This window comes from Acomys russatus, chromosome 25, assembly GCF_903995435.1.
Source record: "Acomys russatus chromosome 25, mAcoRus1.1, whole genome shotgun sequence".
In the NCBI taxonomy this organism is placed as follows: domain Eukaryota; kingdom Metazoa; phylum Chordata; class Mammalia; order Rodentia; family Muridae; genus Acomys; species Acomys russatus.
The window spans coordinates 34,973,929-34,989,367 of record NC_067161.1 but is presented as its reverse complement, the minus strand read 5'-3'; the positions used below and the strand labels follow the sequence as shown (position 1 = coordinate 34,989,367).

General features: G+C 47.8%; 1 protein-coding gene across 2 annotated transcripts in view; it reads left to right on the top strand.

Annotated features, from left to right (window-relative positions):
- Positions 1 to 3,948: 3,948 nt before the first annotated feature.
- LOC127208572 (solute carrier family 22 member 4) overlaps positions 3,949 to 15,439 on the top strand; it is a 47,536-nt gene continuing 36,045 nt past the window's right edge. Inside the window, exon 1 of one of the 2 annotated variants that reach the window (XM_051168077.1) lies at positions 3,949 to 5,355. In XM_051168077.1, the coding sequence (XP_051024034.1) occupies positions 4,963 to 5,355 (393 nt within the window). In that variant the 5' untranslated portion in view covers positions 3,949 to 4,962. The remainder of the gene's footprint in view (positions 5,356 to 15,439) is intronic. The other variant, XM_051168078.1, reaches the window with a different exon arrangement.

Below are 15,439 nucleotides of genomic sequence, written 5' to 3'. Positions count from 1 at the left end.
TGACACTGTGAGCTGAGAGACACCCCTTTCTCTCCTAAGTTGGTTTTTGTTGGGGTACGGTAGCACAACAACAGAAATAAAAGCAGAGGAGCTTTATCATATATTTATTGCTCAGGAAACCTTTTCCATGACAGATCCCTTGATCTTAAGAATATTAGTTTGAAGGCCAAATGAGACCCCCAAGCTTAACCCCGCCTTCCTAGCCAATTTATTAAAACAGAACTAAAACCATGTCAGGTAAAATTAACAGCAACATTAAAGCAAGCCATCCTTCTCTGTAGCCTTTACAAACAATGGCTATGCCTGAATTCCTGCTCTCTAAAAGGAAAATCATGTTGGAGTTCAGTTGCATTAGGATGGTCCTAGGAGGTGAATAAAGCTTTAAGGGAACAATAGGTCGTGGTGTTGTTTTGTTTTGTTTTAGCTTTCTCATCACTCTAATAGAATGCCTGACATAATAAAGTGGAAGAGGGAAAGATTTATTTTGGGTTCATTAGCTTCATAAGGGTCAGTCCATCCTGGTGAGGAGATTCAATGTGATTTTCCCGGGGAAATATGAAGAAATATCTGTTTACCCCAGATAGGGCACTGCCAACAGACCAAAGAAATTATTCCATCCTAGTCCGCCTTCATCTGCAAATGAAAACGAGCAACCAGGCAATGGGCCATCCAAGGTTTGTGTGGTACAGATAGCCACATACAAGCTGGCTGCTATCAGATTCTACTAAGTTGGATTAGCAGCGGATGAGCAATTCATCACAGAACAGAAGTGGTTGGCTCCGGGTCATGTCTAAGCAGGTCAGCAAGGTATGTGCATGTATATCAACAAAGGGTGGGCCAGACATTGCCTCAACTGTGCCAGCACTTCCCCCTCAGCTCAAACCTGCAGCCTCATGAGGTAGTTAGTTCTCTGCAGCCAGCTGATGGGAGCATAACACATATGTGTTTGCTTACTACATAGATACAAGCCAAAAGTCACTGTGACACATCTTAGGAGTGACCGTAAGGAATGGTGAAGGGATAAGCCAAATCCACTTTTTGTTTGTTTTGTTTTTTCTTTTTGAGACAGGATTTCTCTGTGTAGCCTTGGCTACCCTAGATTCACTTTGTCTACCAGGCTGGCCTCGAACTCACAGAGATCCACTTGCCGCTGCCTCCTGAGTGCTGGAATTACAGGCGTGTGTCACTGCACCTGGAGCCAAACCCATTTTTGATTCATTTTGTACAGAGGACAAATGGGATGATTTACACACCCTTGTCAGCAACTGGCAAGCAGCTGAGTTGATTGACACCTGCTTATCTCTCACATGCAGCCTGGAAGTGTGGAGGCACGACTTAGTGGAGAGGAGGAACTATAATATAATGCCTCCTACCTTCTCCAAGGGGACCGAACTCTATTCTCCCATAGCAAAGAGGATGAGATGAAACCAAGGCGAGTGAAAGGGGTGAGGCAAAACATACAAAGGGACACTAAGAAATGCAATGATCACTGGGCGTGGTGGCACAAGCCTTTAATCCCAGCAAGTCCAGGACAACCAAGGCTACACAGAGAAGCCCTTTGTCAAGAAAAAGCAAAACAAAACAAAAAACCAGAAATGCAATGATCAAGCAACTATTTGGGCTGGGCATAGAGGTGTGTACCTGTTGTCCCAGCTATTTGGGAGGCTGCAGTGGGAAGATCTCTTGGCCCTGAGGGTTTTAATACCTGCCTGGACATCTCAGCAAGATCTGTATCTACTCAGTTGGTAGAATGCTGGCCCAGCATCCACAAAGCCCTAGGCAACATTTGTTGCCTAGCTTTGCATAAACCAGGCATGTGGGTACACATTAATAATGTTTTAATAGTATTACTATCTCAATGTTAGTCAATCAATATTTAACATTTAGTTGATTAATATTAGTATCTAACACGAACTCTGGTGCCCCATATTTGACCACGTCCCCTTGATGGGGAGGCCTGGTGGCACTCAGAGGAATGATAGCAGGCTACCAAGAAGAGACTTAATACGCTATGAGCATAGACAGGGGGAGGAGGTCCCCCTCAGTCACAGTCTTAGGGGAGGGGAGTAAGGAGAAAATGGGAGGGAGGGAGGAATGGGAGGATACAAGGGATGGGATAACAGTTGAGATGTAATATGAATAAATTAATAAAATATATTTTTAAAATATTAGTATCTAATCATCTTAATAATATGTTTGATGTTATAAAAATGCCAAAAAAGTTTTGTTTTGTTTTTTTTAAGTTCAGTCTTTCTGCAGCTCAGGGTGGCCTGGAACCACAGCCTTCCTACTCTAGCCTACCCAGTGCTAGGATTTTAGGTGTACACTACATAATTGTCCACATTACCAACATTCTGAGGCAGGATGGCATTGCTAATTCATTCGACCTCAGGCTCCAAGAGGGCTCCTCTGCATGGCATGGGCACTGACCCTGCACACCAGCTCACCTTTGTGGTATTATGGTGACTTCAGCTTCTTCATTGCTATTTTTCCTCAGTCCTTCAGTTCTGTTCTTTGGGGATCAGTATCCAAAAATAAACTGCTAGTTCTTGTCTCTGGTTGTGTTTTATTAGTAGTTTAAGGTGGAAGAATAAGACCTAAGTAAGATTCCAACCCTAACATACCACTCTAGTATTTTAGAAGTAAAGAAAACCTGTGAGCCAGGTGGCGGTGGTGCACATCTTTAATCCCAGTACTCGGGAGGCAGAGGCAAGTGAGTTTGAGGCCAGCCTGATCTACAAAGTGAATCCAGGACAGTCAAGGTTACACAGAGAAACCCTGCCTCAAAAAAGCCAACGAAGAAGAAGAAGAAGAAGAAGAGGAGGAGGAGGAGGAGGAGGAGGAGGAGGAGGAGGAAGAGGAAGAAGAGGAGGAGGAGAAAAAGAACCTGTAAGTACTTTCACTGGATTAATAAACATAAAAAAAGAGACGAAGCATAGACACATACACCTTTAATCCCAGCACTTGGGAGGCAGGAGTATTGTTTTTAAAAATTATCTGTATCACCTGTAGGCCCAGCTAGCGATCAATCAAGACACAGACACTTGTTGTATTTTAAAACAGCCTTAGTTAACCTGGGGCAGGGCAGATATCGATCCCCCAAAATACCTCCCATAGTGAGGCAGGCATGGGATCCTTGCCTCAATCCCATGGCATCCGCTTCCAGTAACTTCTATCAAGCCACCTCCCATCCATAATCCCAAATACTTGCTGGTGTTCTTTATCTGGATTCTCCATCCACGCCGCCGGCCGTGTGCTTCTCCTCCAGCTAACCCACGGTGGCCTTCTTCTCTTCACTTCAGGTCTCTCCTTTCTCTTGGTGGCGATTCTTCTTCTTCTCAGAATTCCTTTCTTTTAGCCCCACCTATCTCCTTTGCCCTGCCCAGGTGGGATGGCTTTTTATTAAGCAAAAGGTCAGTCACACACAGCAAGCAGTAATTAGCATCAAAATACATCAGACCCATCCCCCAACACAGGGGCTTGCAGATCTCTGTGAGTCCAGGCCAGCCTCTTCTACATAGCAAGTTCCAGGACAGCCAGGGCTACATACAGTGACCCAGTCTCAAGCAAACAAACAAACAAAAAATAAAAATGAAAGCCATAAGCTAGAGTTGTCCAGACACATTAGGAGGCATGTCTTAAATGACAGGAAAAGAAATTAAGGTTTCCAGTGGTGGAAAGCCAGCCTCATAGTAGGTGGTCAGACTGGAGGCTACCAAAAACAAAGAAAAAACAAAAGTCCCCCGCAGCCTCTAGTCAGAGTCTGAAGAGACAAGCCAGTTTGTACAAAGTGTTGGGGACTTCAGCCTGTCAGTCTCACCAGGCCCGTGGCTCCCAGGCCTTCCCGCACCGGGTGCTCCCAGGGCCTTAGATGTGGATACTTATCAGAGAGAGAAAATGGCAATCTAGTCCCTCCTTTGGTCACCCTGCCAGATCTGAGAGCCAAATCTCACTGTTTTGTCCCCTCTCTGTCCCTTCCTCCTTCTGTTCCTGGACAGGGAATGGACCTTTCTTCAAATAGAAGGCCTTTCTGTCCAAGAAGACTTTGGCACCTTACCGCAAGGGGCTCAGTGCCTGAAGAGTGCGAAAGGACAAACACCAGATCTCAGGCATGGTGAGTCCTTCCGCTATGCTCCACAGTGAGTCGGCTTCCCTCTGGTGTCTCTATAGAGGCCCCAGGGAATCTTTGAGAGGACATTAGGACGACTCAGAGGACCGTGACCCAGCCCTTTTAGTCCAGTCTCTGACTCAGCATGACCTCACACATGCCTCGCTTGCACCCTGGCTCTGCGGCCACAGTTGCCTCTTCTCAAGGTGAGAATCTTGCTTTTCCAAGGACGCTTCTCTGTCCCTGCTGGCCCGTGATGGACCACAGCCATGCTAGGGTTCATAAGTGACCTCCCACGCTGGCGTGTGTGAAGAGGTGGCGCTCCTGTCACCCACAGAGGTCTGCGAGCTCGGACTTGATTAACTGTCCTCCAACCTGAGCTCAGACTCCAGACTAGGGCTGTAGCGCAAAGGTCTCCTGCCCTGGGCTAGGCCTGGCTCTACGCGGACATTGAAGCCGGGGCCAACCTCTTAGAGACCTTGCTCTCCGGACGTGGCTCCTCCCTGTCGCTCACCCTCCCACGTGGGGCCGAGAAAGCAGGAGCTCCGAGCTGGGTGAGTGTTGCCCAGCCGATCCCTCCGTGGAAGGCCGCTGGGCGCAGGGAACCGAGCAGGAGGCGGAGCCGGCCCGGGAGCCCCGCCCAGGTCGGTGGAGTGCACTGGCCTTTGGGTGCCTCGCCAGTACGGGGGTGTGGTCCAGAGGACTCTGCTTCCCAGTGCTCCAAGCCAGCCCCCGGGAGTTTTGCAGCGCTTTTGCACACAGCCACCCCAAGAAGACCCCCGCGCCGCGTCGCGATAGCCAGACCTCTTCATCCCAACCCCCTCCCTGCAAGCTGAGGAGGAAAGGCGGTAAGCATGCGAGACTACGACGAGGTGACCGCCTTCCTGGGAGAATGGGGCCCCTTCCAGCGCCTCATCTTCTTCCTGCTCAGTGCCAGCATCATCCCCAATGGCTTTAATGGTATGTCAGTCGTGTTCCTGGCGGGGACTCCGGAGCACCGTTGCCGGGTCCCTAACACCGCGAATCTGACCAGCGCGTGGCGCAACCACAGCATCCCACTAGAGACGAAGGACGGACGACAGGTGCTTCAAAGCTGCCGGCGCTACCGACTGGCCACCATCGCCAACTTCTCTGCTCTGGGGCTGGAGCCCGGACTGGACGTGGACCTGGAGCAGCTGGAGCAGGAGAGGTGCCTGGATGGCTGGGAGTACAGCCAGGATGTCTTCCTGTCTACCATCGTGACTGAGGTAGGTGGTAGAGCCTTGCTGGAAGTGGACATTGGGAAGGGAGACAACATTGCGTCAGTGCCCCCAACAGTCCCTCGCGGTGCCTGGATCAATGTCACAATCTCAAGCCTGCCAGGCACAGAGTGGGGTTATGAATGCATTCTCAGCACAGGCTCAGGGCTGATGAATTTCTGTGTGGCACGGAGGGAATGAAAAAGAGAGTGTTACCACCAACTGCCTTTTCCTTTCTGAGTTTCACAACAGATGGTTTCCCAAGAGCCTCCAATGCTTCCCCAGCCAGGTCAAACCCCTGACTGTCTTGATTTTCAGTCAGAGATAGTTCCTTGCCACAGCGGAAAGAAGGGCCACGGTAGTCTGGTGGTCTGTTGAGCTCAGGGAAGGATCTTGAGACAGAGAAGGGCCTCAGTGTTGAGGTGTCAATTTCTCCAAAAGGAGACAGCCACCCGTTGACACTGGTTGGATGCAAGGAGCTAACAGTAGAATCTGGCCTTTGAACACTCTTGACCAGACCGGCATTTCTCTGGGGAGTGTCAGCTGGTGGGCAGGGGCTCCAACTGAGACCACCTAGCTCTAAGTGGTCGGAGTCACCAGAATCTGGATGTGGGCCCTACTCCCTCTCTGTGTTTCCCACTGCACATTTGCTAAGGACAAGGCGGTAATAGGTCAAGAAACACACTCTTTCTGGGAAGAGCATCCCCAAGAACTGATTTCCTGCTGATGATCAGGCTGGTAGAATTTCCTGCCTTCCTACCTGCCAATGCCTCTGTTCTTTCTCCCAAGGAGAAGGGGGGAGGGGGTGGTTAAAAACAAAAAACCGATGCTCCTCCCAACGAGGAGGGAAGGGAGGAGACAACCAACAGGAGCCTCAACTACTTTATCTCTTTCCCTCAGCACTGCATAGCAGTCATCAGAAAATGTGTCTGGCCCTAGAGTGTAGACAGCTAAGGTGTGGGTCCCATCTACAGAGCTCAGATGCCTGTGGGGCATAGCAGCTATGTTGTTGGGAGGGTTAACGCCAACCCTGCTTGAGCCAAAATTCAAATCACAGCTTGTTTTATGTATAGCTTCGGGTAAATAAACTGTATCTGGAGATCCTGCAGGAAGGAGTCATAAAACGTGAAGCAAACCTGGAGATAAGAGACAGTCCTGTTCAGCAAAGAGAAATGGCCGGTTCTGGGAATGGGAGCACTGTAGACAGCATAGGTGGAGGCAGGGCCAGGTGAGAGGCTAGGGCTGCCTCTGGGACCAGCCTGTGCGTATTCTGAAGAGCTGACTATATTTTGAGGACTTTGGAAGTAGCAAGCCTAGGATTTATGTCTTTATTTTCTTCTTTTGAGACAGGGTCACAGGATATATTAGTATTGTATAGCCTGTAACTCACTGTGAGTTCCAAGCAACCCAGGCAGGGTGGCTTTGAACTCGGTGATCCTCTGGCCTCTGCTACCTAGATACAGCCTCTATTTGTTCTTTTATTTATTTATTTTTTAATTTAAATTTATGTGCGTTGGTGTGAAAGAGTCAGATCTTTTGGAGTTACAGACAGTTGTGAGCTGCCATGTGGTTGCTGGGAATTGAACCCGGGTCCTCTGGAAGAGCAGGCAGTGCTCTTAACCACTGAGCCATCTCTCCAGCCCCCCTATTTGTTCTTAGGAAGAATTTTATCTAGCTGCTATGGAAAAGCAAGACAGGGAGAAAGCTGTGGAAGTCCCTACTGCAAGATGGTACTCAACCAAAGGTGGAGGCTCTGAAGGGGTTGTGACCGAGCTTGTGGGTCCCCTCTGGGTCCCTCACACTAGCACTCTGCCTATCTTGGGGCCTCGGTGGCTACGCCTCTCCAGCTATGAACCCCTAGCAAGCACTCACAACACTTCCCCAGGCCTGGGGCACCTAACACTGGGAAACTTGTCCTTCAGCCCTGGAATTATGCCCTGCACTGGAGTTGGAGGTTGGACTCACTGGCTGCAACCATCATAGATGGCTGGTCTAATCTGGCTGCTGGTGAGGACTACCAGCTCCTGAGTCCATAGGTGCGCCCCCCTGCGCTGTCCCCAGGGGCCTGTGGGTACACCTAGTGACTTCTGCCTCACATACTCAAGTGTGCACACTCTGACTTGCTTTGCTTGGCAGCCCTTCACTCTCTTGCTTGCATTTTTGGATGGCAGGAGTCAAAAGGCAAAGGGCACTGGTAGCTGGAAAGAGAAGAAGAGGAAGCAAGGAGCAGGCTGAGAAGGGCAGGTGGCTTTCTCTGGCAATGGGGCAGTGACTCAGAGTCTGGGTGGCAACTAACCAAAATAGAAACAAAGCATGTCTCCAGGAGAATGCAGAGATGATGGAAGCCCCACATGTTACTAGTAGGAATGTGTCACTCAGTTTCAGTCACTGCAACAAACACTTGACCCAAGCAATTGCTAAAGAGACGAGGTTGCAGCCTACAGCCTATAATTAGTTGGCCCTGTTGCTTTAGGGCCTGCTGTGAGGCTGCACATCCCGATGGGGAGTGTGTGCTAGAGTGAAACAGCTTTTCTCATGCAGAAGACACATAAGAGAGAGGAAGAGGAAGACACCAGGGTCCTAAAATCCCCTTCAAAGGCAAAATCCCCTTCAAAAGACCTAGCTTCCTTCTAGTGAGCTCACGCCCTTAAAGCGCCCACAGCAGCTTGAAGCTGGGAGCCAAGCCTCAATGAATGTCTTTAGAAGGACTTTCAAGTTTCTGTCTATATGCCAGCACTCAAGCAGCTGAGGCAGAAGGATTGCTATGAGTTCAAAGCCAATCTGGGAAAAAGCATGAAACCCTGCCCCCCAAACAAAACAAGGTCCAGACCACATCAGAAGAGGCAGTGACACAGCTGCTGTGAGAAGGGCATTACGGTCCTTCGAAAAATTAAAAATAGAACAAATGGAGTCTGGTGGTGCATGCATAATACCAGGACTCAGAAAATAGAGGCAGAAGCCTAAAGTCATCCTTGGCTACATAGTGAGTTCTAGCCCAGCCTTTGATACATGAGACCATGTCTCAGATAATAATAACAATAATAGAATTAACATACAATCTGTCCTTTCCACTTCTAGGCAAAAGAACTGAAACCAGGGTCTCAGAGAGTCATTTGTTAGGCTGAAAGAGATGGCTCAGTGAAACGCACCTACCATTCTCACGGAGGACGAAAGCTGAGATCCTAGCACCCAAGTCAGGTGGTTTACAACAGCCTGCAACTCCAGCTCAATGCCCCTGGACTTTCACATGCGCACATTCACAATTAAGAATAAATAATAAAAATCACTATACACCAGCCAGGCATGGTGGCGCACACCTTTAATCCCAGCACTCGGGAGGCAGAGGCAGGTGGATCTCTCTAAGCTCAAGGCCAGACTGTTCTACGAAGCAAGTTCAGGACAGCCAGGACTACAAGAGAAACCCTGTCTCGAAGGGGGAAAAAACAAAAAAAACAAAAAAAAAAACCACTATACATCCACATTCATATTGTTCACAATATGCAGATGATGAGTGCACCCCTGATATCCATCAGCTATTTGAAGGAATAAACAAACAAATGTTGCATATATAAACGACAGAGTTTTATCTCACTCTAAAAGAAACAAGTTGTGTCACAGGCTCTATGAATGACTGGTGAAGACATCGTGCTTAATGAAACAGACCGGTCACACAAAAACATTGCTTCACTTAGAAGACTCAGGTAAAGCACAGACAGACATGATAGCACATGCCTGGACACAAGACAGACATGATAGCACATGCCTGGATACAGATATATATGACAACACATGCCTGGACACAGACAGACATGATAGCACATGCCTGGACACAGACATGATAGCACATGCTTGGACTGGTACAGAGGAAAGAGAGGAAGGAGGATCAAGACCATCCTGGCATGCATAGAGAGACTCTGTCCCAAAACATGCGTGAGAGAAGGCAGGTGGGAGACAGAAGGGAAGGATATGAGAGAATTGTGGGTTATTGTTGCTTAATGGGTTTCAAAGTGCATCTAGCCCTTCCCAGCATCCTTTTTTAAAAACATGAGTGCTGGAGTCTTCACTCAGATCCTCAAGCTAACACGGCCGAGAGCCTTTACCCACGAAGCCATCTCTCCAGCCCGCTTTATCACAATTTCTTAAAGAGCAGAGGAATGGTATCCACCTCCAGAGAGGTGGCCTCATGTGCATGGGCTGTATCATTTGTGGCACCAGCAAAACGGTATCACAGGTGCCTCTGCCTTATACTCTGGCACCCTGGTTTCCTCCAGAAGAGAAAGGCTCATGCAAACTGCCCCTAGGCCCCTCCACAGGAGGACAGAGTCAGGCAGGAGTCCAGAGAAATGCTTCCGGTAGGTGCCAGGAGATAGGAGTCCGGTGTCTGGATTGTGACTCACATGCATATACCTGTTCCTGTGTGCTTTCACACATGAGGCCATTTCTTTCCCTAGGGGCCATGTAGAAAGTATGAGGCATTTGGCCTGTGTTCTACTAAGAACCAAATCCCTTAAGCTTATTTTGAAATAACTTCTGATTCAAAGAAACGTTATTAAGACAGTACAGGACATTTACATATACCCTTCCTCTCACATGAGCGATTTATTTATTATTTTCCTGTAAAAGGATTTTACTATATAGCTCAAGCTGGCCTGGAACTCACTACGTTATCCAGGTTGCACTTCTCTTGACCCTGGGCCCCCAGTGCTGGGACTGCAGACATATGCCACCACGCCCAGCGATGTTATCAATTTAAGTTACCCATAATGCATTTATCGAAACCAGGAAATTAACATTGGTCAAAGTACCACTGGTGTCCTTTTTCTGTTTTCCCATCCAGCCCATTATCCTTCTATGCTTAGCTGTCACTCCTCAGTCTCCAATATAAGAGCTTTCCAGCCTCTTCTGATCTTTGATGGCCATGATGTGTTTCATGTGTTGTTTTGACGAATGTCCCTCAGATGGGATTTATGTAATTCTTCTTACAATCAGATTGCACTGTGAAGTTTTGGGTAAGAATGTAACATAAGTGTTACATTTTCAAGGCATCAAACCAGGTATATAATGCTGACAATATCTTAATTCTAGTGATATGAACATCATTTGGTTAAGTTGGTAGCTGCTGGATTTTTTTTCCCACTATTATTGTTAGTATTTTCCCTTTCGTGGTTAAAAAATATTTGGGGGAAGGTATTTGGAGATAATACAAACTGTTTGTTTGTTTGTTTGTTTGTTTGTTTGTTTGTTTGTTTCAAGACAGGGTTCCTCTGTGTAGTCTTGGCTGTCCTGGACTCACTTTGTAGACCAGGCTGGTCTTGAACTCACAGAGATCCACCTGCCTCTGTCTCCCGAGTGCTGGGATTAGATAATACAAACTTTTACCTACTGAATTTAACATAAATCTTCAGACATTGACTAAGGTGACTACTGCAGTATTTGCCTAGTGGAAGCCTGAGATTATTCTGGAAATAAATATTTCCATGGCCATTTGTTTCTGTATATATTTATTCATATATGCATGGGCTCATATTTATATATTTCATCTAATCAGTTATGTCTAATGCAATCCTTAATATTCTGTAGCTCCAGCTATCTAACCTTGGACCAAATTACTTTTCACTTTAAGGAAAAAGAATGTGAAAATACAATGTGAGGGTTTTCTGTCTCTGTGATCACCCTGGAAGAGATGTGTCAGTCCTGTCTATTAGCTAAGTTACCCTGGTGTCTGGGCAGGAACAGAGAGGCAAGGACTTGTGGGATTTGTGAGAGGTTCTGTTGGGGAAGGAGGGACCCTGAGTACCCTAAGCAGTCTGTCAGATGATGGGTGATTTTCACTGAGACCTACCCTAAAGCTTTATCTCTAGGGTCATGATTCAGTCTTTCAGTGCCTATACCTGAGGAAACCCAGGCTGAAGGAGCAGGGAGGGCAGGCAAGGACTGGGCCTGAGCATGAGCTGGCTTTTGCATGTTTTTTTCCCCCTCACAAAACACCATTAGGTGTCCTTGGCCTTAGTCCACAAACTAGAAATGCCTAGATAGCTTCATGTGAACCAGACCCAGATACTCCTAGGCTTTGGACTTCAGAGACCTTGAGTGCGTCCTGTGTCCTGAAGGCCAACCTGCTGGAAAGACCCCTCAGTAGCCTAAGATGGGGCTGCTGTCTCACCCTAGCTGCATTCGTCCTCTTCTGCAGCCAGCCTTCTCCCTGGAAGCCTAGGGATAAAGTGGCTGAGGGTGTGGCCACTACCTCAGATAGAACCCGCAGCAAAGGGCCTGTGCCGCTAGAGACACCAGCCTTCCTAGGACCAGGACTCAGACCCCCAAGGGAGACCAAGTTTCCAGAGGAACATGGGAGGCCCCATTCCAACCAAGCTCATAGGGAGCTTCCTGAGAATGGGACGGGAATAGGGACACTGAGTAAGCCAGTACGGGATTGGTTACTTCAAAAGACTTCCTCTTGTAGCTGACCTTAGTGTAGACTATTTCCACTAGGCTCTAGGTGGGCCTGGCCAAGGGGTAGACCTAGAGTAACAAGCGGATTGCTTCATTCTTCCCTTGTTACTGGAGTTGTACAGGTCAGAGCCTGGGCCCTGGCATTCCTAGGGAGTTGTGCTCAGCTATTCATACTAATAAAGAAGTAAACCAACAAGTACTGATGAAAAGCAGGAAAAGGAGATACGTTTGTGAGGCTGAATTGAGAAGAGCAAGTCTTTGACAGCCCAGCAGTGGTGGTGCACACCTTTAATCCCAGCACTTGGGAGGCAGAGATGGCCAGATCTTTGAGCTCGAGGCCAGCCTGATCTAAGAGAGAGTTCCAGGACAGCCAGGGCTACACAGAGAAACCCTGTGTCAGACAAGAAAAAGGAGGAGGAGGGGGAAGAGGAGGAGGAAGGTGGCATCCTGTGATATCTCCTCCTCTAAAGCCAACCACTGGGGTCCTGACATGCGGTTTACATTTAAATGGAAGGCCAGAGGTCTGCTCAGCTAAGGAGCAGGTGCTCAGCTAAGGTCAAGGTGTGATTCTGCCCATCACTGTTGTCTGGATTCCAGGCTCTCCTGCAAGGTGGGCTGACAGGTTGTCAAAACTATGTGAGACTTATTTCCAGAAGACAAATAGGCCCTCTAGCTGGCACCAGCACCGCCAGTCTTCTTCTTCTTCCAGGAACTCACAGGGAAATTCAATTTCTTCAGGTCCATTGTTCCAACAGTCTGCTAGACAAAGAGGAGGACATAGGTGTCTCTTTAGATTAGCTCCATTCCTGCTGGGATGGCTGTGCCCTAAGATACTGCTGGTGGCCAGGGGGAGACACTTGTGCCTTCCCCTTGAGTCATTAGACTAAAACAGTGGCCCCCAGGACATCATAATGGCAACTTTGTTGTCAAGATGGCTTGACTATTAACTAAATCTCCCAGCATTCAGACTTGCCCTAATGGTTCCAAAGACAGTGTGCCAGCCAGCTGCAAAGAAACTATTTTCAGTCAGCCTTCAGAAAGTGTGCTTTTACCAGTGAACAAACAGAGGAAGGCTCAGAGGCTGGCCCTAGCTCTGGAGTGTGTGTGCTTCCCTGTTTATCAGCCCATTCGTCGCCTTGAGGCTGTGTTCCTCTGACAACTGGCTCTGCTGTGTCAGAACGCACCTTTGTTCTCACCTGCACCTGCTGCCAGGCCTCAGGATAAAATGACTTTGTCTATTCCTTTTAGTGGCTAGCAGAACCCAAAGACAGAGTCAAAGGTGGCATGGTGACGAATCAGGAAAGCTGGTTAGGGAGGGGGTTGGCAAATGCCATGGGCTTCAGGCAGCACTGCCATTCCTCCCTCTTGCTGGCTACTTAAGTATAAGGGTTGCGTTGACACCTAAGACATGTCTCTGGGGCCCAAAAGAAAGACAAGAACCTCCATTTATGACCTTGTCACTGTAGTGGGATCCTTTCTCAATAAATAAATAAATAAATAAATCAAAAAACAAAACAAAAAAACTAAATAACTCATTGGGCCTGGGGCCAGGCTCATACTGACACCCTTGAGAGTCTTTCTTTGAGCAGGTGCTGGTACAGACAATCTGTTCATAGCCCCAGGGGAAGGTCTGGGAGGGCCACGGTGGACCTGGTCCCCAAAGGGACAGATTCGGGTCTCCAAGAGCCTCTTCCCCTGTGAGCAGCTCCCTCTCCCGGTTAACCCCACCTTGCTTCTTCGACTTTCAGCTCACAGCTGCTACCAGAACCTCATGTCCCTTGGCCACTACTCTAACCCAGAACTTGGAAGACCCAAACCATAAAAGAATGGTTTTCTTATGGTTTTGGACCAGAGAGAGAAAAAGTCTTAGCTTGCTTCCATCTTTCCTATATCGGTATTGTAATTTACCGAAAGGATTCAACAAAAACCTACATAGGAGGCTGGAGGTGTCACTGAGGTGTTAGAGGGCTGGCTTTGGTCCCTGACCTTTGCATAAACTGGGTGTGTTAGCCTACATTTGTAATCGCAGCAGCACTCAGCAGAGAGAGGCAGGATGGTCCGGAGTTCAAAGAATTCTGCTACATAGCTAGCTGGAGACCAGCCTAGGATACATAAGACCTTGCCTCAGAGGAGAAAGCAAAGCCTGCACATAATTCATAAGTCTGCACATGTAAGCTTGATGATGAGATAAGCTAACCAGAGCTATAGGTTAATCTTCTCCTATAAGACAACTCCTAAAAAAAAAAAAAAAAAAAAAAGACAGCTCCTAACCTGGCATGGTGACCCATGCCTTTAATCCCAGCACTCAGAAGGCAGAGGTTGGCAGATTGCTGTGAGTTTGAGGCCAGCCTGGTCTACAAAGTGAGTTCCAGGACAGCCAAGGCTACAAAAAGAAACCCTGTCTCAAAAAACCAAAAATGAAAAAAAAAAAAAAAAAAAAAGACAACACCTTTTCTGGCCAAAGCATCACAGTCTTCTTCATTTTGGCATAGAATTCCTGAGTAAAACTTGATTTCATAGGTCGGGTTACACTGTTACACAAGCCAGCTTTGTTTGTTTGTCGTTGTTCTTTGTTTGTTTGGTATTGCTGTTGATGGTAGGACCCCAGGCCTCTTGCATGCTAGGCAAGGGCTGTAACAATGAAGTGTATCTCCAGCCCCAAACTTCTTTCAGTTGTGGTCCAGCCTCAGGTAACCATGAAACTCCTCACTGGCACCTGTCCACCTATAGCAGCTTTTCTCTAACCCAGTCTAAAGGAATGAAGCCTCTGAAAACATTATTAGGACCAGCAGTGTCTTGTCTCAGTTGTTTATAATGAAAAATATAAGGGGGGGTGCACTCCTTTAATCCCAGCACTGGGAAGGCAGAGGCAGGCGGATCTCTCAGTTTGAGACCAGCCTGGTCTACAGATCGAGTTCCAGGACAGCCAGAGCTACACAGAGAAAACTTGTCTTAAAAAATAAATAAATAAATAAATAAATAAATAAATAAATAAATAAATAAAGTTAAAAATTAAAAAAAAAAAAAAGAACTGAAACAAAGGATTTGCAAATCACATTTGTGACAAAAGGAAATGGAGAGATGGCTGATCCATTAAGAGCAAGTCCTACTCTTATAGAGTTTGGGTCTGTAACTCCAGCTCCAGGAGATCTGATGTCCTCTTCTGACCTCTAAGGTCAACACACACACACACACACACACATACACACACACACACACACACACACACACACTTAAACCCACCCAGAGGCCCACCTGCCACCACCACAGGAGACAGGGAGGAGGGGTTGAGGGAGGACCACCAGAGCAGAGGCCCACCACCCATGTGGCCCGCCCACAGCAGACGCCACTACAGTGTACAAGTATCTGACGGAGAGAAAGAAGCACAATGGTTTGAGCATCATGAAGAGAGGAGAATCTGGAGACTCAGGATGGAGAGGAGCAGCCTGTTGTGATGAGTAGCTGCCCTGCCACCTGAGGCCTTGGTGAAGTCCCAGCCCATGCTGCCACTGAGGGCCGTGTCTGAAACCATGGCCATGCAGCAGCAGGGGTCTGTGTTGATATCCAGGCCTCACAGTCCCACTAAAGATCATGCAGGCATCCCTGGTCTAGGCTGCCATCTGGGGCCTGGGACCATGTTGAT